The 22,793-nt window shown below is 43.2% G+C and overlaps 1 protein-coding gene across 2 annotated transcripts in view; it reads left to right on the top strand.

Annotated features, from left to right (window-relative positions):
• armc2 (armadillo repeat containing 2) overlaps positions 1 to 22,793 on the top strand; it is a 132,632-nt gene that overhangs the window by 16,144 nt on the left and 93,695 nt on the right. For both annotated transcript variants that reach the window (XM_078212370.1, XM_078212369.1), the window contains exons 4-5: positions 120 to 285; positions 5,604 to 5,799. In XM_078212370.1, the coding sequence (XP_078068496.1) occupies positions 120 to 285; positions 5,604 to 5,799 (362 nt within the window). The remainder of the gene's footprint in view (positions 1 to 119; positions 286 to 5,603; positions 5,800 to 22,793) is intronic.

Genomic DNA, 22,793 nt, shown 5'->3' with positions numbered 1-22,793 from the left:
GTGATTGTTGTATACTGAATTTAGTCGAAGCACTTAATGAGATTTCAAAACCTTGAAAGAATTTCAGTTAATTAGATTATTACAACTTATTTTAGGATTTTTGTTTTCCTCTGTAACAGAAACCAAAAATTCCTACTTCTCCTTCCAAAGATGAAGGACCTCCCGTTCCAAAACCACCATTGGACCCAATTGAGATTAAAAGAGTAAGCAATGCTCGTGCAAGATTATTTAAAGTAGCTTCTCAGGGAAATCTTCTGCCTGACAAAGTGATTCATCCAGAAGAAAGTAAGTGGCTCCTTATTTCCTGAATGCGTGTGTGTAGTGTGTCGTGTACAATTTTGTATGTTCAATATTGAGATATTTTACAATGAATTGGAATTATTTATTAATTTGTTTAATTCTGCATAACGTTTGGGAAAGTTAGATATTGGCTGGGAACTTCCAGTCCTGCCTGTGGCGGGAAATCTGGCGAGGCAGCCAAAAATCATTGACTTTTGATGGGAATTTCCGATCCCGCTCTGGCCATTATCTGCATTTTGTCTCTATATATGCAGTAAAATAATAAAAATAGAAAATTCTGGAAATACTCTGGCAGCATCTGTGGAGTTACCGTTTCAGATCATGACCATGGCCGGAACTTTCTGGCAGTTCAGACCAGTGAGATCTTCCGGTGGTGCTGACGGTGCATCCCCACTGTGGGTTTCACAATGGCAAGGAGTGCGTTCAACGGGAAACCTCGTTGACAACGGCAGGACCAATAGATCCTGCCGCCAGCTAATGGCAGGCCACCTCCCATTTTGGTAGGTTGCATGGTTAATAGAACCATGGAAATGATACAGCATAGAAAGAGGCCGTTCAGCCCATCTTGTCCATGCTGACACAAAGACACTCAGTTGCCTGTTTTAATCCCATCTTCCTTCAAATAAGCTTCCATAACCCTGCAGCTTACAGCACTTAAGGTGCAGATCCAGGTACTTTTTAAAAGAGTTTTCATGTCTCTGCCTCTACTAACCAACTCGGGCAGTGAATTCCAGACACCCACCACCCTCTGCATAAAAATGTTTTTCCTCATTATACCTTTTAATCCTTCTACCATTTAGTTTGAATCTGTGATTCCTGGTTTCTGAACTCTCTGCCATGGGAAAGTGGTTTCTCTCATTTACTCTATTTCTATCCCTTACAATTTTGTATTCCTCAATCATGTCACCCCTCCTCAGCCTTCTCTATTCCTAGGAAAACAACCCCAACAAAAGGAATTTGTACGAGATGGCTTTTTGGAGCAGGTTGTGGCGGAGCCCACTATGGAACAGGCAATTCTGGATTTGGTGATGTGTAATAAGGCAGACTTGATAAGAGAGCTTAAGCTGAAGGAACCCTTAGAGGCAGTGACCATAATATGATAAAATTCACCCTGCAGTTTGAGAGGGAGAAATTGGAATCTGATGTCATGGTATTACAGTTGAATAAAGGCAACAACAGAGGCATGAGAGAGGAGCTGGCCAGAGTTCATAGAATCATAGAATCTACAGTGCAGAAAGAGGCCATTCGGCCCATTGAGTCCTCACCAACCACAATCCCACCCAGGCCCCATTCCCGTAATCCCTCATATTTACCCTAATCCACCTGAGTTAATTTAGAATGGTCAATCAATCTAACCCGCACATCTTTGGAGTTGGTTGGGAGAGGCGTATAGCTTGGGAGACAGTGGAGCAGGCTGTATGGCTTACTCCTGCTCCTCTCTCTTGTGTTCTTCATAATACTTGTTTTTTTTTCCTTCTGCTTCATCTTACCATCTTCTTCAGTTCTTTGCCTAAAGGCAGGTCCTTCCAGATTATTATTCATCGAACCACAGCAAAGTGCAAGAAGGCAGGGTCCGAGTCTACCTCAGCCAAAAGAGGGATTGAGCCCCATGCTGTTGGAGTTCATCTGATCCACATGCTATCCATCTAGCCAACTAACCCCCACATGGTATTACCCAGTAACTAATGACTCATGGAACTCAGGCATCAAATCATGCAAATCTTGTAACCTTGAAACTGAAACTTACAGCTTCCTGGTTAACAAAGAAATATTTTCTATCATTTGGTTTTCAGGTTGGATATTTTAATTGCCTTGTGATATCAGGCCTTCAGGATATATACTTTTCTTCAAGCAGTGAGTGGTTAGGATCTGGAAAGCACTGCGAGTATGGTGGAGGCAGGTTGAATTGAGCATTCAAGAGGAAATTGGATAATCATTGGAAGTATGTGCAGGATGGTGGGGAATTGACTAGGTGAACTGCTCTTTCAGAAAGCCATCGCAGGCATGATGTACCTAATGACCCCCTCTTGTGCTGTGACAATTCTGTGATTCTGCTGTCAGGAAGCAAAGGTAGTTTTAAGTGATCTGTATTTGTATTGTTGGATAGAAATGAGATATAGGTTTAAGTGATTTTAATTTAGTGTTTCTTTGTAAGAAAGGGCAAAGCTCCAGTTAGATTCATGTTAAACAAAAAATACATTGTGTGTATGGAGATTTTGGTTTCATTTTAAACTGTTTTCCAATGTGCTTAGAAAGTTACGGCGTGAAAGGTAAACAAGAGATTGGAGAAAGAATGCGCTGTTGCTTAGCAACCAGGGCCCACCTGTAGGGAAAAGATATTGGGTGGGATTTTCCGCCCCCTTTGCAGTGTATTTTGCGGTGGTGAGAGGTGGCACATTGCTCGCTGGCGGCAGGATCTTATGGTCCCACCGTTGTCAACAGGGTTTCCCATTGAACGCACCCTTTCACCACCGGGAACCCCACGACGTTGGTGGGAACATAAGATCCTGCTGGCATAAATGCCAGCAAGATTTCGGTGCTAATGTTTTTAGCTTAACTAAACCTGTTTGCAGAAAGAGTTTAATAGCTAGAGAGAAAATAGCTCTCCAGCATGAGTGTTCATGTTAGTGTTCAGTGTTGTTCTCATCACTCTGAGTTTCTGTGTGGCTGAACTTGGAGACTCAGCTGGCTCTCACTTCTATGCATAGTAAAGGACATTGTCAGTGATCACTTTCAGGGAGGTAATTAAAATGTTGCAGGTGAACTCAAAAGTTCAAAGTAAGGACTCTGAGATGAACCAACATTTGGACGGTTCTGACACAGACCTTGAGGGCTTTCATTTTCTTATCTCGCTTGACTGGCCTCACCGCTGTCCATCACATCCAGGGTGCAGACCCTTTCCCTTTCCACTCATCCATGCGCACAACCCTTCCCTCTTCCTTTGGAATCCTCTTCCACTGCCCCGACCCACTCCACACCACTAACTCACCCTTGCTGGTGCCAAGCCTGCATTCAAGCAGCCTTTTTCCTGCTTCCCTTCCCTTGTGCTGTTGAGTTCAATGGGGAAAACCACTGACTCCACACTACTGCACAAAATCAACTGTACATGCCACCCTTAACTGCTAATCAGAGAAAAGCTAGGAGAAGATATGTAGGATTTTCTCTTAAAGGACACCATGAAATTTATCACCAGTGACAATCAATAGAAGCTGCTTCTGTCTATACATGGTTCCTATTCATGACTTCCTTGGAGTAGAGCTTCATACCTGAGGAATGAAGGCTCTGTAGAAAATATATTCTCCCAGGCTGTCAAACACCAACGTGAAACAACTGAGAAATGCCAGAAACCATATAGCTGAATGACACAATCCAAAAACCTACTTTATCTTTATGCAAACTTTTTAATACATAATGTTCTTGTTTCTACAACTACTATTTGAGAATTCAGGATCGGAAACTTGTAACTATTAAAAAAAATCTACCAGCAAATTTCCTGTAATAATACTCAGACAATTAAAAAAAAACATTGAATTTGAGCAGCTGACACCCATGGGATGCTGACAACTTTAGTTCCAATATTCTCTGGTGATAGACCTCTCAAGGAACAAAAATCAACTTAAGAATTTGCGTGGATGGCCTCAAATTTACTATCATTAAGAAATATGTGGGGGAAGAGTTTTGTGGAAATATTTTGTGATGGAAGAGGTTAGGTTTTGTCCTTGTTCTCCAAACTGATCCTGAAGTAATGGAGGATTTAGTCATAGAGAGGTCATGGCAATGCTGTCAGTTGATTAAGCCAAATCGGGTTGAGCCTAGTTTGTGGCCCATGAACATGGCTCTATGTAAATGACTATTATACTTGGGTTAACAAGATGAGAAGGAGTGAGTCAATCCAGGAATGGAAAGGACAAAACTGTTGGTCAGGGAAGCAAGGCATGTTTTCAGTAAACCTACATTTCCTTGGAAGGCTATTAAATTTAATACATAATTGTACAGAATTGCGGTCAATTCTACCCTTTGAATGTGTGTTTTCATGGCATTCATGTGTTATAACAGGAATTTTAATCCCCACTCCAATGATGGACATGGAAGAGGGTTTTTTAGATTGCTAAAAATGTGAAGCCCAAACCCAACCTGCCCTGAATGTACCTACTTCCAGTTTTGGAGGTGTCTAAGTAACACACTCCAGAGAAGTGGGTCAATGATTGCATTATTTAAATGAGAGTCAGTGCGTCATGTATTGGCAGCCATTTGAATGTAAAATTGCAAACCGGATTTCCCAAGGGAGGAGACACCAGCAGCTGGATGCAGAAAGTGCCAGACCTAGCAGGAAAATATGTTTCCAGCTTGTGGGCTAGGAGGAACAGAAGTAATTCTGGTGGTCCCTCAAGCCGAGGGTGACCAACAGTTCCTTATTTTAAGGGATGTTCCCTTATATTGACTGTTTCTCCCGTGTCTCTTGACGGACACCTTTTTTCCCCCCAATTTCTAGGATAGCCTTTGGGAAACTGAGCCTGGGAGTCTTGTGAGTGATTTTTGAGCTACCTGCCTCTGTAGTGAGAATCCAGTCCTAGGTGTTGGATTGTGGATTTTTGAGCAGGACTGCAAATGAGTGAGTTGACCAGCAGATAAATATGCTAACTCAACAAAATAAGTTCTAAGTTTAAGTTGATCTTAACACCCCAAATCCACCCCCCCCATTATAGTTTCAGGACCACTCCTGCTCCCACTCAGGAAGAAATAACTCCCCCCACCCCTCCCCACTCTCACACTTACCAATCCCCCCCACTCCTCCGCTCCCATGGTCACCAAAACCTCACCCCCTCATGATCATGAGGACCCTTCCCACCCCATGGTCAATTTCATTTCTATTTCATAAAAGTTGGTCACCATGGCGTGGTCTTCTGCTGTGTTCTCTGCCACCCACACCTACTATCCCTTTGCACTAGCTCCCTCACATCTCTTCTTCCCCTCTGCCCTACGCTGCAACCACTGGCTGAGTGTGAGGCAGGAAATGGAATTGAAAAAGTTCTAGTGACCTTCTGCCGTTAAGTAGAGCAAAACCTTCCCTTTCCACGTAGCTTGAGCTTCCCGGCCACTGACATGCACTCCACCCCTTCCCCATATCCAGGTGAATATTGGGGTCTGAGACCCAGATTTTCATGGAAGTTGGGGTGATTGTGGTCTGCCAGGTCGGAAAATTTCCCGACTTGAGCTACCTGCCTCTGTAGTGAGAATCCAGTCCTAGGTGTTGGATTGTGGGTTGAAGCCAAATAATGCAGTGTTTTATGTTTTCCTTGCAGCTATGAAGAGGTTAAATTCAGATTCTTCCCTCAACATTAAAGGTTTCTCACATGATGCTGATGAATCTGCCTTATCACAGTTTAACACAAATATCTTAGCAAATGAGAACACTGAATGTGGGAGAGAAGAGATGATCTTGCCTACCAGGATGAGGGAACATGTGGGCTCACTATCAACACAGACCAGCCTTGGCAGGTACGTGCATGAGCTAAATGTTTTGATTGGAGCTATAATCATTTATAAAGCATGTAGCCAGACAGAGCATTTGGAAATGAACTGATAATGTTCAGTCCAAAGTACAATTATATAATAAGCCCTTGATGAATTAATGCTGCTAAATTTTCAGCTGCGCTGATTTAAAAGAAAAATTCTGATCTTGGGCTCCTTGTTCCTGTTAACTGTTGGCATGATTCTTTTTGTGATGGAGCCATTGGCAATGCAGCCACATTGGGGGCTGATAGAAAACAAAAGCTGAATTTTACTCTGGAAATGGGGTTGGAGGCTGAGGTGGGAAGGTAGTGGGAGAACACATCGGGGCTGCACCTTGTCATCTTTCTGTTGCTGGTCAGTTTTATCAAAGCCACAGTAAGAAGTCTCACAACACCAGGTGAGTGCCTGAGGAAGGAGCAGCACTCCGAAAGCTCATGATTCCAAATAAACCTGCTGGACTTTAACCTAGTGTTGTGAGACTTCTTACTGTGCCCACCCCAGTCCAACGCTGGCAATTCCACATCATGGTTCCCAAAGCCAGTAAGTAGAGTCTGCTGATCAGTGGCAGGCATCCATTTGAGGCAAATAAGATAGTTATTAACAATGATTTTGTGTAGAGTTTGGAATATTGTTAAAGGCACACGGGTTTCTCAGAGCTTCAGTGGCCTTCCAGCAGCACTGAGGTAAGAGAATAGTATGATGTGATTGTTGCCTGTAACAGGCAATAAGAAGTGTGGCATTCCCAAGCAATAAAACTCATAGCTGTCATTGGAATGGAGGGGATTACTCTGTGGGAGTTGAGTGAGTTGGAATCAAATGTTGGCGGAAAAGATGGTGGCTGAACAATGGGCTACCTTCAAAGAGAGAGTATTGTAGGCAATGTCAAGGTATATTCCTTTGAAGGGGAAAGGTGCGACAAATAAATCTAGAACATGAGAGAGATAGAGGTGAAGATGAAAAGGAGGAAATATGTGCATGACAGATGTCAGGTAGAAAATACAATGGAGAATCAGGCTAGATATCGATGGACGAGAGGGAAAAAAATCAGAAAAGGCAAGAAGGGAGCATGAAAAGTGACAGGAAGCTAATGTAAAAAGGAATCCCAAGGTATTCTATAAACATGTAAATAATAAAAGGGTGGTAAAAGAAAGAGTAGGGCGATTAGGGATAAAAAAGAAGACTTGCACATGGAGGCAGGAGAAGTAGCAGAGGTAATAAATGAGTACTTTGCACTTGTCTTTCCAAAGGAACAGGATGCTACCCAGGCCGAGGTAAGAGAGGAGGTAACTGGTACATTCAACAAATTTGCAATTGAGAAGATGGTGTTCAAAAGGCTGTTGTTACTTAAAATTGATAAGGCACCAGGCCCGGATGAGATGCATCCAAGGGTACTGAGGGAAATGAGAGTGGGAATTTCAGAGGCACTAATGATAATCTTCCAGTCTTCCATAGACTCAGGGGTGATGCCAGAGGACTAGAGGTTTGCAAATCTTACACTCTTGTTCAGCAAGGATAATGCTGGCAACTACAGACAGTTTGACTTCAGTGGTAGGGAAACTTCTGGAAACTATAGTTTGGGATAAAATTAATAGTCACTTAAACAAGTGCAGGATAGTTATGGAAAGCCAGGCAAATTCATTGAGAGAAAATCATGTTTAACTAAACTTGCTGGAATTTTTGAGGTAATAACAGAGAAGATGGATGAGGGCAATGCTGTTGATGTGTGTATATGGATTTTCAAAAGGCATTTAATGCAGTGCCATATAACAGACTTTTGAGCAGAATTCTAGCTCATGAAAAAAGGCAAAGTAGGCACTTGAATAAGAAATTGGCTGAGTGACAGGAAGCTGAGAATAATGATAAATAGCTGTCTTTCAGATTGGAGGAAAGTTTGTAGTGGAATTCCCCAAGGGTCAGTTTTGGGATCCTTGTTCTTCCTGATGTATATTAATGCCTAGACTGGTGTTCAAGGCATGATTTCAAAATTTGCAAATGATACCAAGATTGGAAATGTTGTCAACTGTGATGAGGATAATCTTGAACTTCAAAAGGACTTAAACATGTTGGTGGTTTGGGCAGACGAGTGACAGGTGAAGTTCAAGGCAATAGGTGTGAGGTGATTCATTTTAGCAGGAAGAATGTGGAGAGACAAGGTAAAACAAAGGGAGAAATTCTTAAGGAGGTGCAGGAGCAATGGGATCTCAGTGTATTTGTACATAAGTCATTAAAGAAGGCAGGCATATTGAGAGAACAGTTAATAAAGCAGATGCTAGCCTAGGTTTTAGTGCACTCAGATCCTGCGTGGATCAGCTGGCAGAGGTATTCACAGACATCTTCAACCTCTCTTTACAACAATCTGAGGTCCCTATCTGTTTCAAGAAAACGACCTTCATCCCGATACCTAAGAAAAACCAATGCCTTAATGACTATTGGCCAGTGGCTCTGACATCCATCATTATGAAGTGCATCGAAGATTAGTCATGGCACAAATCAATTCCAGCCTCCCGGACTACCTGGATGCACTACAGTTTACTGCTGCAAAAGGTCCATAGCCGATGCTATTTCCCTGGCCCTGCACTCAACTCTGGAACACCTAGATAACAAGGATATCTATGTCAGACTCCTATTTATTGACTACAGCTCAGCCTTCAACACTATTATTCCCACAAAACTCATCTCCAAACTCCGTGGCCTGGGCCTCAGCACCTCCCTCTGCGACTGGATCCTGAACTTCCTAACTCACAGACCACAATCAGTAAGGATAGGCAACAACACCTCCTCCACGATCATCCTCAACACCGCTGCCCCACAAGGCTGTGTTCTCAGCCCCCTACTATAATCCTTGTACACCTATGACTGTGCGGCCAAATTCCCCTCCAATTCGATTTTCAAGTTTGCTGACGACACCACCGTAGTGGGTCAGATCTCAAACAATGATGAGACAGAGTACAGGAATGAGATAGAGAATCTGGTGAACTGGTGCAGCAACAATAATCTCTCCCTCAATATCAACAAAACAAAGGAGATTGTCATCGACTTCAGGAAGTGTAAAGGAGAACATGCCCCTGTCTACATCAATGGGGATGAAGTAGAAAGGGTCGAGAGCTTCATGTTTTTAGGTGTCCAGATCACCAATGACCTGTCCTGGTCCCCCCATGCCGACACTATAGTTAAGAAAGCCCACCAACACCTCTACTTTCTCAGAAGACTAAGGAGATTTGGCATGTCAGCCAAACTTTTACAGATACACCATAGGAAGCATTCTTTCTGGTTGTATCACAGCTTGGTATGGCTCCTGCTCTGCCCAAGACCACAAGGAACTACAAAAGGTCGTGAATGTAGTGCAATCCATCACGCAAACCAGCCTCCCATCCATTGACTCTGTCTACACTTCCCACTGCCTCAGCAAAGCAGCTAGCATAATTAAGGACCCGAGACATTCTCTCTTCCACCTTGGTCTTATGGGGAAAGGTTGAGGGAGCTAGGGCTGTCCTCTCTGGAGCGGAGGAGGCTGAGGGGAGACTTAATAGAGGTTTATAAAATGATGAAGGGGATAGATAGAGTGAACGTTCAAAGACTGTTTCCTCGGGTGGATGGAGCTATTACAAGGGGGCATAACTATAGGGTTCATAGAAACATAGAAAGGATATCAGACGTAGGTTCTTTACGCAGAGAGTGGTTGGGGTGTGGAATGGACTGCCTGCAGTGATAGTGGAGTCAGACACTTTAGGAACATTTAAGCGGTTATTGGATAGGCACATGGAGCACACCAGGATGATAGGGAGTGGGATAGCTTGATCTTGGTTTCAGATAAAGCTCGGCACAACATCGTGGGCCAAAGGGCCTGTTCTGTGCTGTACTGTTCTATGTTCTATGTTCTTCCGTTGGGAAAAAGATAGAAAAGTCTGAGGTCACGTACCAACCGACTCAAGAACAGCTTCTTCCCTGCTGCTGTCAGACTTTTGAATGGACTTACCTTGCATTAAGTTGATCTTTCTCTACACCCTAGCTATGACTGTAACACTACATTCTGCACTCTCTCGTTTCCTTCTCTATGAACGGTATGTTTTGTCTGTATAGCGCGCAAGAAATAATACTTTTCACTGTATGTTAATACATGTGACAATAATAAATCAAATCAAATCAAATTAATAGGGGCATTGAGTACAAGACTAAGGAGGTCATGTTGAACTTGTGTAAGATTCTAACTTGTTAGGCCTCATCTGGAGTATTATGTCCAGTTCTCGGTTCCATACTTGAGGAAGGATGTGAAGGCATTGGAGAGAGTTCAGCGGAGATGCACAAGAGTGATTCCAGGAAAAAAATAACTGGAGCTATGAGGATAGATTGGAACTGTTTTCCTTGCAGAAAAGAAGGCTGAGAGGAGACCTGATAGAGGTATTCAAGATCTTGAGGGGTATGAACAGGGTAAATAGTGAGAAACCATACCCTTTCAAGAGAGCATCAGGAACTAGAGGGCACAGATTGAAAATAATGGGCAAAAAGTGTAGAAGTGATATGAGGAAAAATATTTTCACCCAGAGGGTGATTGGAGTCTGGAATAAACTTCCTGAAAGAGTAGTGGAGGCAGGTTAGTTCAAGGTATTGAAAAGGGAATTGGGTTGCTATCTGAAAATAAATAATGTGCTAGGTTACAGGGTTAGGACAGGGGAGTGAGATGAGGTAGAATGCTCTTTCAGTGAGCCAGTGCAGACTCGATGGGCTGAACGGTCATCTTCTGCATTGTAAAGATTCTGTGATTCTAAATTCAGGCGGCACTCAGTTTGCAAGCTGCACACAGATATTTACATTTATATTATCTGAAACTCAAAAAAGGCAGCCCTGTTGCAGCTATTGAAGCCAGATTAGACTAGTTTACAGCTGCTCTCCAGCAGAGCTTGTTTATCTTTATCCAAGGCTGCAAAAAACTTATTTCACATACTTAGTAAATTTCAGTTAAACGTTAAAAGGGTCCTTTGACAGCATCTTCCAAACCCGTAACCACCACCTCCTAGCAGGATAAGGGTAACAGATGCATGGGCACACCACCACCATCAAGTTCCCCTCCAAGCCACACACCATCCTGCCTTGGAACTATACTGCCGTATCTTCACTGTTGCTGGGTCAAAATCCTGGAACTCCCTTCCTAACGGCACCTTGGATGTTCCTACACATATAGACTGCAGTGGGTCACGAAGACGGCTTACCTCCACTTTCTTGAGGACAATTAGCAATGGGTAATAAATACTGGCTTAGCCCACATCCCATGAATGAATTAAATAAGTGGAAGCCCCTGTTATCGTTTCAGGAAGCAGCGTCTGGATCATGGCCAGAGGCATCTTGAAAAGAGCTCCCATCACCTTTAACTATCTGTTCCTCAACTCTTTTGTGGCTCACCTGCACTCCCTTGCTCACCAGGAGCTCTCTATCATCTAACAACAGGTCAATGCATCTCTGACCCCTCATGCTGACCCATGCTCAATATCCCTGAAGTTTTGCATATCTCCTGAATGCACTTGTTGGTCTACCACATGCGGCTGTCCATGAAGGTTGCCACTCTGAGGGGTAGGTCATATTCTCAAAAGACAGAGACATGGAATGGAAGAACTCCATTGTATGCCTATGGGAACAAACCTTTGATTGACTGACAGACCCATCTCCTGACGTGTTCTATAAGCGCCTGCTTTGTCAATGGCCACCAAATCTCAGCATCTGTGCGGTGCTGATCATCTGTGCTACAGCTATCATTTCCTCTTTCAGCTACTCCTCTGCATGTGCCATGCTTATCAGCTGGTGTCACCCATTCTAGCCACACTTCATGCGGTACTGATGTGAGAGCATTTGCATTTTTGAAGGGTTCATTGGGATGATGTAATGATCGATCTTCAGATGGTGCTTCCTCCCCAGAGGTCTTTGCTGGTTCCAGTGACATCTCTGTGTCGCTTCAATCTCTCGTTCTGTGGGAAAGACAAAACATTGTTAATGATGCCCTATCCAACTCCTTCCTCCTATCTGTATGTGTTCTTGAGCTTCATATGGTCATCATGGATCACTCAAATCACACACAAGTGACAAGTGAGGAGGATTTGTGCCTGCTGCCATTGCATCTCTCATTCTGCTGGAATCTGAAACAAAAACAGAAAATGCTGGAAAATCTCAGCAGGTCTGACAGCATCCGTGGGGAGAGAATAGAGCCAATGTTTCGAGTCAGGATGACCCTTTATCAGAGCTAAAGACCAAAGGACATTGGTGTTTGTTGATCTCCTGTGCACAAGTCATCCATAGTGCTGTACACACCATCGGTACTATATTATCTATGCAGGGCTGCTTACTTTCCAGAATTCATGCCACTCACCTTGTCAGCCCCCACCATGTTGCTGAAGTGCTTCCAACATTGCACTGAGATTCGTGCCACAAACCTGTAGCTGCGCAGTTCTCCAGCCAGGTTTTCACCTCCCATCCTCTGAATAGTACCTCCTTTCCAGCACCACAGGAGCACCTTAAAGGAGGCATCCTTAAAGTGTGGAAGCACTCTTACTCTCACTGCAGCCATCATCCCACTCGTCTCCTTTCACTTCATCTTTCTGCAGCCTTCTCCTTGTGGTTATGTTCACATAATGTAGCTTCAAGGTTTTATGGATCTATGGAGAATGAAACCTTATTTTTGAAAACAAAATGGAGTTAATTGGCCAGGTGACGTTTTCCTTTCCTGTCAATATACCTACAACTACACAAGGCCCTGGAGAGAGCCAGCATGTCTGGACGTGACATTAAAATACAAACAAGCTTTCACAACATCTTGTTACGAAGTCATTCAAATGCAGCAAACCTCTGCCAATAATGAATGGCTGCCCTTATCCTAATATTTACAGAAACTGGTTCACAATGGACAATACAGACTTTCCGGCTTTGGGGTGGAATTCCAAAGAATGGGTGTGGGGAAAAAAATTATTCTATCGCAATGATATGTGAATGGAAGAAATTCAGACCCTATTGTGTGTCAATGGACAGAACAGTGGAGATCATTTAGTGAGTTTTTATTTGTTCATGGCATGTGGGCATTACTGGCTGGGCCAGCATTTATTGTCCTGAATTGAGTGGCTAGGTAGGCCATTTCACAGGGCAGTTGAGTCAACCGTATTGTTGTTGGTCGAGAGGCCCCTGTAGGCCAGACCAGGTAAGGATAGCAGATTTAAATTGAAGACTGTCATGTGCAAAATTGAGGGCACCTAATGCTGTACTGTACCAGTTCAGGAAGGCTCATCACCACTTTCCTAAGGCAAGAGAGGAAGAGCAATATATGCCACCGTGATCATGTTCCAGGAGTGAATTTTTAAAAAGCTCTTCATGTTGCAGAATATGTTAGATTTTAAAAAACATTATCCTAAATAAATAATGTACAAACATTATTTATTTTTCATACAGGGCAACAAAAATTAAAGATGTGTTCTGTGTGGTGTTTGCACATTCTCCCTGTGTCTGTGTGGGCAGCATGGTGGCACAGTGGTTAGCACTGCTGCCTCACAGCGCCAGGGACCCGGATTCGATTCTGGCCTGGCTGTGTGGACTTTGCATATTTCTCCGCCTGCCTGCCTGGGTTTCCTCCGGGTGCTCCAATTTCCTCCCACACTTCAAAGATGTGTGGGTTAGGTTGATTGGCCATGCTAAATTGCCCCTTAGTTTCAGGGGGACTAGGAGGGTAAATATGTGGGTTTACGGGGCTAGGACCTGGGTGGGATTGTGGTTGGTGCAGACTCGATGGACCAAATGGCCTCCTTCTGCACTGTAGGGATTCTGTGATTCCAAGGGTTTCCCCCGGGTGCTCCGGTTTCCTCCCACTGTCCAAAGCGGTGTAGGTTAGGTGGATTTGCCATGCTAAATTGTTCCTTGGTGTCCAAAGATGTGTAGGTTAGGTGGATTAGCCATGGTAAATTTGCGGGGTTATGGGGATAGGGCCTGGGTGGGGGAGAGTTGGGCCTCGATAAGATGCTCTGTCGGAGAGTTGGTGCCGACTCCATGGCCGAATGGCCACCTTTCTGCGTTGTCGGGATTCTGTGGTTCCACTCGTGTTAAGCAGTACTGGTATACAATTAAAATGGTTGCAATTTAGTGTGCACTGATTTTTTTGTTGATTCTTAAACTGTGTACTAAGGTAGTGTGAACTTTCTGCTGCTTCACTGGCGCAGAACTGTAAGAATTCTGTGTTGGAAGAGTGGACCTTGAACTGATTATAGCATTTAGTTTATCATCTTACACTTTAATCAACTCCTATTTTGGCACACAGTCTGTATACTGCTGCACTATTTATAACTTAATAGGGGTGCATTGCTCAGTTGTGTAACAGTTAAACTTTTACTGGGTTTCTAATTACAGTTTCATGCACTATGGCAACATGGCAGTTCTCTTAGCCAGTGGCTTACAGAATGGGATGTTACTTATAAGTGCAGTTTTAATGCCAGTTATGTTTTTATTTACAAACTAACAAATGGAACTGCAGATTTTGCTAAATCAATTATATTACTTATTAAATAATATAAAAATTCTGTGACGTTTCCTGTGGCGAGAGGGAATAGTTACAACATGCCAAGTTTATGTAGGCACAAGAATTTATGATGGGAACACAAAGATAAGGACAGAATAAATGATTTTGAAGTGGGATTGAATTGCATCATCTTGACCATATCCAATTAGCCTTTTAGCTTCACCTAAAGGCCATAAGTCAGCACTTCCCAAATGTTTTTCTGCTGTGACCCCAGAGTGAAAATTTAGGAGGTATGAGAGCTGTTGAGTGGACTGGGGCAGGGACTGATGATAGGAAGGTTTCAGCTGTGAGTGGGCGTTGGGGAAGCTTCTGTTGTTGAGTTGGGGGCAGCAGGATTTGAATATTGTGAGAGTTAATGAGAAGGATTTCTACACAAAAACAAATGAGCACCTACGTATTCACAGGCTTGTTGCAGCAGCAATAGTTGGGCCTCTAAGAGTTGTCCATTAGGTCATGTCCACCAATTGAAAGAAACACAAGGATTTAAGGGGGCCTCACAGCTGTCAGAAATTATTCTGAGCTCCGCAGTAGCCATTGCTGCTTCTGCCTTAGTGACCCCAAAATCTCATTCCCACTAGAGTTTGCAACCCAAAGTTTGAGAAGCTCTGAATACTGCGTAGATTTTTGTACTGATACAATGACAAATAAGATTAATGATTGAAAATCAGGGAGCTTTGAAGCATCACTTTGAATTAAATATTGAACTAAACTATTGTTGTGGTATCAACAATATTACTTGTTCTGCAAAAAGATTAAAACATTCAAAAGATATGGGCTGGAACTCTCCAGACATTCATGCCCTGCCACCCCTGCCAACGCGAACGGAGAATTTGGAGTTGAGCCAAATCTTCATTCACTGCAGTGGACCGGAGAATCCCAGCCACGAGCGAGGTCAGAGAATCCGGCTCGTAAACCTCTTTAACCTGTGCTTAACCCTCTCTCCACTCACATTGTCTGTACCTGTAAAGACTTGATTACCTGTTAAGACTCGCATTCCAACCATTATCTTGTAATTGAGTCTGTGTCTACAGATGCCCTGTTTGTGAACCCATTTCTCCACTCACCTGATGAAGGAGCAGCGCTCCGAAAGCTTGTACTATCAAACAAACCTGTTGGACTTTAACTTGGTGTTGTGAGACTTCTTACTGTGCCTCTTATCAGATCTTTTAATGTAGTGACCACCCCAGTCCAATGCCGGCATCTCCACATCATGGCTTTCCAAAATCTACAAACAGGACTGCCCCAGTAGGCCCATTGTGTCAGCCTGCTCCTGCCCTACTGAACTCATTTCTTCCTATCATGACTCCTGTCCCTCTCCTCTTATCCAGCCCCTTCCCATCTACATGCGTCATTCCTCCGATGCCCTATGCCATATCAACAACTTCCAGTTCCCCGCCTCCTCACCATGGATGTCCAATCCCTCTTCAGGATGGCCTGAAAACTCTTTGCTTCTTCCTCGAACAGTGGTCTGAACAATTCTCACTGTCCCTCTGTCTGGCTGAACTCAACAATTTCTCCTTTAACTTGTCCGGAGCTCTGATGAAGTGTCATCCAGACTCAGAGCATTGACTCTATTCTGTCTCCACAGATGCTGTCAGACCTGCTGAGATTTTCCAGCATTTTCTGTTTTTGAAGATTGATTTCCACTCCTGATTCTCTGATTTGTGTTCTTGGCAAACAATGAACAGTCTTGCAGTTTTGGCCTGTAGATGATACTTTAGCATGCATGGCCTGGTCAATGGTTTCAGATGCTACATAGCAATAATCTTAGCTGCACCAAGTGAGTGGGGCTCCACAAAACTAAATCATCACTTTCTTGCCTGCTGCCCATTACCTTTGACTTTGTTTTAAGTAGGTTAAAGGGTGGGGGGGGGGGGGGAATGGAGGAAGGAAATAAAAGAAAAGGGGAAGGCTGTGATCATGCAGAAGATGGTTGGAGATGTTTAATAGGGCAGAGCCATTAGGAATGGATCAAGTCAAGAAACTAAAGATGTCTATCAAGGAGGCGTAAGTGGCAGAATAATGAACAGCTCTTGTCCGAGAGCAAAAACAAGATTGAGACCGAAACATACAAAGAAAGGGAAACAAAATGGAGGCAGAAATTATGGTCTGATATTGTTGAACTCAATGTTGTGTTCAGAAGACTAACAAGTCTATATTCCCATACTATACTATACTCCTTTTACACCTATGACTGTGTGGCCATATTCCCCTCCAATTTGATTTTCAAATTTGCTGACGACACCACCGTAGTGGGCCAGATCTCAAACAATGATGAGACAGAGTACAAGAATGAGATAGAGAATCTGGTGAACTGGTGCAGCAAAAATAATCTCTCCCTCAATGTCAACAAAACGAAGAAGATTGTCATTGACTTCAGGAAGTGTAAAGGAGAACATGCTCCTGTCTACATCAATGGGAATGAAATAGAAAGGGTTGAGAACTTCAAGTTTTTAGGTGTTCAGATCACCAACAATCTGTCCTGGTCCTCCCATGCCGACACTGTAGTTAAGAAAGCCCACCAATGCCTCTACTTTCTCAGAAGACTAAGGAAATTTGGCATGTCAGCTGCGACTCACCAACTTTTACAGATGCACCATAGGAAGCATTCTTTCTGGTTGTATCACAGCTTGGTATGGCTCCTGCTCTGCCCAAGACCGCAAGGAACTACAAAAGGTCGTGAATGTAGCCCAATCCATTACGCAAACCAGCCTCCCATCCATTGACTTCCCGCATTGACTTTGCCTCGGCAAAGCAACCAGTATAATTAAGGACACCACGCACCCTGGGCATTCACTTTTCCACCTTCTTCCGTCGGGAAAAAGATACAGAAGTCTGAGGTCACGTACCAACCGACTCAAGAACAGCTTCTTCCTCGCTGCTGTCAGACTTTTGAATAGACTTACCTGGCATTAAGTTGATCTTTCTCTACACCCTAGCTATGACTGTAACACTATATTCTGCACTCTCTCGTTTCCTTCTCTATGAATGGTATGTTTTGTCTGTATAATGCGCAAGAAACAATACTTTTCACTGTATGGTAATACATGCGACAATAATAAATTAAATCAAATCAAAAAGTGCATAATCGAAAGAGGAGATATCTTTCCTTGAGTTGTATTGAGCTTCATTGGAACACCCTGCAGTAGGCTGAGGACAAGGGTTGTCAACATGAGAGGAAGGTGGAAAATTAAAATGACAGACTATCAGAAACTTGGCATCATGCTTGCGGACTGAACAGAGTTGTTCCACAAAGCAATCACTCAGTCTGCAATTGGTCTCCAAAATGTGAAGCAGACAGGATTGAGTATTGAATGTAGTATTCTAAATTGAAAGAAGTACATGTGGATCACTGGAGAGTGATAGTGAGGAGAGAGGAGGTAAAAGGACAGGTTCTGCATCCATTGCATGGAAAGGTGCCATGGGAAGGGAACAGGTTGTTGGGGATGATTGAGGATAACACAGAAGTGACAGTCCCTGTGCAATACAAAAGGGGGAGGGACATGGAAGATAGGTTTGGTGACATCGGACTGGAGGTGACGTTAATTGTGGAGGATGAGCCATTGAATATGGACGCTGATGGCGTGGAAAGTGAGGCCAAGAGAATCCTATCATAGAATGATAAAATCCCTACAGTGCAGAAGGAGGCCATTTGGCTCATCGAGTCTGCACCAACCACAATCCCACCCAGGCCCTATTCCCGTAACCCCACATATTTACCCTGTTAGTCCCTCTGACACTAAGGGCAATTTAGCATGGCCAATCAACCTAACCCACACATGTTTGGGTTGTGGGAGGAAACCAGAGGAAACCCACGCAGACACGGGGAGAACGTGCAAACTCCACTCAGTCACCCGAGGCCGGAATTGAACCCGGGTCCCTGGTGCTGTGAGGCAGCAGTGCGAACCACTGTGCCACCATGCCGCCCCTATCATGGTTCTGGGAGGAGAGGATGCTGTGAAAGCAGAAATGTGGGAAATGGGTAGTTCGTGCATTGTCAACCACCAAGAGTTGGAATCAAAGAAGAAAGAAAAGTACAGCACAGGGACAGGCCCTTGCGCCCACCAAACCTGTGCCAACACAGATACCTCTCTAATATAATACTTTCTTGCCTCTACGTGGTTCATATCCCTCTATTCCCTGTCTATTCATGTATCTATCCAGATGCCTCTTGAACGCTGTTATGGAATCTGCTTCCACCACCTCCTCCGGCAACATCCTGGTAAATCTCTTCTGCACCCTTTGCATTGCATCAACATCCTTCCAGTAGTGACCAGAATTATACACAATACTCCAAATTCTTATATTGCTGCAACATGATTTTCCAATTCCTATACTCAACACCCTGACCGATGAAGGCCAGCATGCCTTGTCCACCTTGTCCATCTCTGTTGCCTCCTTCAGGGAGAAGGTGAAAATAGAGAATTGGAAAAATCATATTTCTGGCCTACTAATTTTTGTCCTTGCATCGGTATAATGCAAGTCTTTTTCAAAAGCTGGCAATCATTCTTTCTTCAAAAGAATTTTTGAGCCACTTTAAATTTTGTGTTATGCACTTGGTGTGGTGCACAACTTGGTCCTACTTTGTAGATATACTTTGCAGGGTTATCTTGGTGAAACAGAATTTTGTACTGGTGACACACTAAACATGAATAAATTCTGATAAGAAAACCTCGTGCACATTTTAAACCTGAGCTAAGAAGATAAGTTCATCACTTTTTCACATGGTGTCAAAAGAAACAGTAAGACTGGGCATACTGGGGAAGGAGAATTACTAATTAAAAGAAAAGCCTATTTAATTGAAGACAACTATTGATACTGACTGTGCAATTCAATTTTTAAAAATTGGAAGGGAAACGAGCCATTTTATAGAGAAATGAAAATTTCAGTGGTTTACTAACGGATAGAACTGTTAATCTGATTATTCAAATTTGTGTAGTTCCTTCCTGCAAATTAGAGTTGGTGGGACAGAACAATGTGTTATCTCTCTTATCTTCCAACACCAATGTTTGAAGGAATTTTTAAAAATCGGTATCTTTCCTTATGGTATGGAACAGAAGGAATGTGACTAAAAAGATAACTCTTTCAGAGAGTCCACACAAATGTACAACAAACCAAATGGCTTTTAATTAAAGATCCCTTATCAACTTACTGAAATTAGCCCACTTTGATTGCTACTTATCCTTTTCCATAACTAGTTGAAACCCATTGATATTGTGTTCACTCTCTGAAGTGCACTCCTACCTTCACCAAAACATGGGTATTTGTAAAACAAAATGCATGTGTTCAAACTATCTTATCCTACTTAAAATCTAAAATTCACACTGAATTTGAGATCTTCCCTCAGGGTGACAGCAATTGGAGGTTTGCACAACTAGAGATAGTGTTAATTTGCATCTTTATGCAACGAATATTATCAACAACAGCAGAGATATATAAGAATGGATTGTTTCTTTGGATAAAAAATATGCAAATAGTAAGCTTTAAGAACTGTGGCTTTACAAAGAATATTATTTTACATTGAGTCAAAAAAGGAATTGTGATGTTTAGATGTGAAAAAAGAGTATGTATCCTAATTTTGTGTTTTTCCAAACATGATGGACATACTGGCCATGATTTCATGATACTTTCAATAATCAGATGAGTCTCTTGAACTGAAACCTTGTGAAATGGAGAGGGTGGGGGATGTGGAAGAGAGTTTTATTTTCCAGTAGGTTTCCAGTAGAACCGTCCTTGGCAGTTGATCTGTTCTTGGCAGTGTGGCTGTACATATATCTACCTCTACTATATTAACCAACTGCTGGCCCAATGCCTGCCCAGATAAGGCAGGATGTGTTGCCCATTTCTGGATATTTGGGCACCCAAGATCACCAGCCCAGCACTAAATGTGGGATCGAGGGTTCTGATGATTCACACGGTCGCTCTGATATAGGATAGGCCTAAATTTCCTTTGTTCAGTTGATGGTATTGGTCGCCAATTAGCACATGTGAATTAGTTCCCAACTAGGATCAAATCGAGCCTGTGTATTTTTGTCAGAACTGAAATTTTGACCAGCATAAAATGCTGAAATAGTTTTTGTACTTTCACTTCTGCTCTACTGTCAAGTTCATGTTTCAGATTTTTTTAATGCTTATTGGTGAGAACGGTGAAGTTTTCTCACTCCAGGCACCTGGGGCTCAATTTTACCTCCCTAGCAGGAAGGAGGTATTAGCCAGTGCATGCATGTTTGAAGGTGACAGCTGACAGGAAGGTGGGCCTCATTAACATGTCTCTTGCTCGTTGCAAGAGACATGATAACAGCGGAAGGGACATGCTGTTTTTATAATCATCCAGTCTTTGGGATGTATGGCCGACATATCCAACATCACACTAGCAGTGAAATTCATATATCACATCATTCATTTGTGTGATAGGCAGAAAGTCCTTTTGGCTTATCGGCAGCATTTTGTTAGTGGCGATTACTGCTTGTGCTACTAATGCAAGCTAGCTTCACCTGTTGCTCAATGTTTTGAGATACCTTGCCCTTCCTGAGAAATCTGTGATAAACTGAGCATTTTTCAGGGCCAAAAATGATGGCCTTAGGCCCGTTATTCGGTTTGCGGGAAATATAGCGCAAAATGATCTGATCAGGGTGGCCATTAACTTGCAGGATACAAGATTGAGACAATGGCTTGGGACCTATTTACAGGCTGGAGCCATTAAGACCTATAAGAAAATGATTACATCATAGAATCCATACAGTGCAGAAGGAGATCGTTTGGCCCATCGAGTCTGCATTGACTCTCTCTGACAGAGTACCTTATCCAGGCCCTTTTCCCCCACTATATTCCCACAACTCCACACATTTGCCATGGCTAATCCATCTAACCTACACATCTTGGGGCAATTTAGCACAGTCAATCCACCTCACCTGCATATCTTTGGACTTGCAACTACAAATTTAAATATAGCAAACATATTATCCACAAATAAGAAATATGCAAGGAGTAGGATTTCAGTGCCTGTATGATGCTAGGTATGTAGTCTGTACATCCTAAAGACATATCAAACAGCATATCCCTTCTGCAGTTCACAACGGCAAGGTACAGACTACTCAACCAGCTTGTACTTGCAAAACTCAAAGCACAGTGTCCAGCATTAGATGTGTTTCCATAATTGGACAACACTTGATTTGATTTGATTTGATTTATTATTGTCAGATGTATTGGCATTCAGTGAAAAGTATTGTTTCTTGCGCACTATACAGACAAAGCAAACCATTCTTAGAGAAGGAAAGGAGAGGGTGCAGAATGTAGTGTTACAGTCATAGCTAGGGTGCAGAGAAGGGCAGAGCAGGAGCCATACCAAGCTGTGATACAACCAGAAAGAATGCTTTCTATGGTGCATCTGTAAAAGTTGGTGAGAGTCGTAGCTGACATGCCAAATTTCCTTAGTCTTCTGAGAAAGTAGAGGTGTTGGTGGGCTTTCTTAACTATAGTGTCGGCATGGGGGGACCAGGACAGGTTGTTGGTGATCTGGACACCTAAAAACCTGAAGCTCTTGACCCTTTCTACTTCGTCCCCATTGATGTAGACAGGGGCATGTTCTACTCTACGCTTCCTGAAGTCGATGACAAGCTCCGTCATTTTGTTGACATTGAGGGAGAGATTATTGTTGCCGCACCAGTTCACCAGATTCTCTCTCATTCTTGTACTCTGCCTCGTCATTATTTGAGATCTGACCCACTATGGTGGTGTCGTCAGCAAACCTGAAAATTACGTTGGAGGGGAATTTGGCCACACAATCACAAGTGTATAAGAAGTATAGTAGGGGGCTGAGAACACAGCCTTGTGGGGCACCGGTGTTGAGGATGATTGTGGAGGAGGTGTTGTTGCCTACCCTTACTGATTGTGGTCTGTGAGCTAGGAAGTTTAAGATCCAGTCGCAGAGAGAGGAGCCGAAGCCCAGGCCACGGAGTTTGGAGATGAGTTTTGTAGGAATAATGGCGTTGAAGGCTGAGCTGTAGTTAATAAATGACATAGGTGTCTTTATTGTCTAGATGTTCCAGGGTTGAGCGCAAGGCCAGAGAGATGGCATCTGCTGTGGACCTGTTGCGGTGGTAGGCAAACTGTAGTGGATCCAGGCAGCCCAGAAGGCTGGAATTGATTCGTGCCATGACTAGCCTTTCGAAGCACTTCATAATAATGGAGCCACCGAATTATAGTCATTAAGCACGCTGCTGGCTTTTCTTAGGTAGTAGGATGATGGTCGCCTTCTTGAAGCAGATAGGACCTCAGATTGTTGTAAAGAGAGGTTGAAGATGTCTGTGAATACCCCCGCCAACTGATCCGTGCACGATCTGAGTGCTCATCCGGGTACCCCATCCGGGCCAGTCGCTTTCCGTGCTGGCTTATTTGTTAAATAATCAGCGTGTTAAGAATTACTTTGGCAACAAAT

The sequence above is a fragment of the Mustelus asterias genome, chromosome 5 (assembly GCF_964213995.1).
Source record: "Mustelus asterias chromosome 5, sMusAst1.hap1.1, whole genome shotgun sequence".
Taxonomy (NCBI): domain Eukaryota; kingdom Metazoa; phylum Chordata; class Chondrichthyes; order Carcharhiniformes; family Triakidae; genus Mustelus; species Mustelus asterias.
Note: the sequence above shows the minus strand (reverse complement) of the source record. Positions and strands in the feature narration are given on the sequence as shown.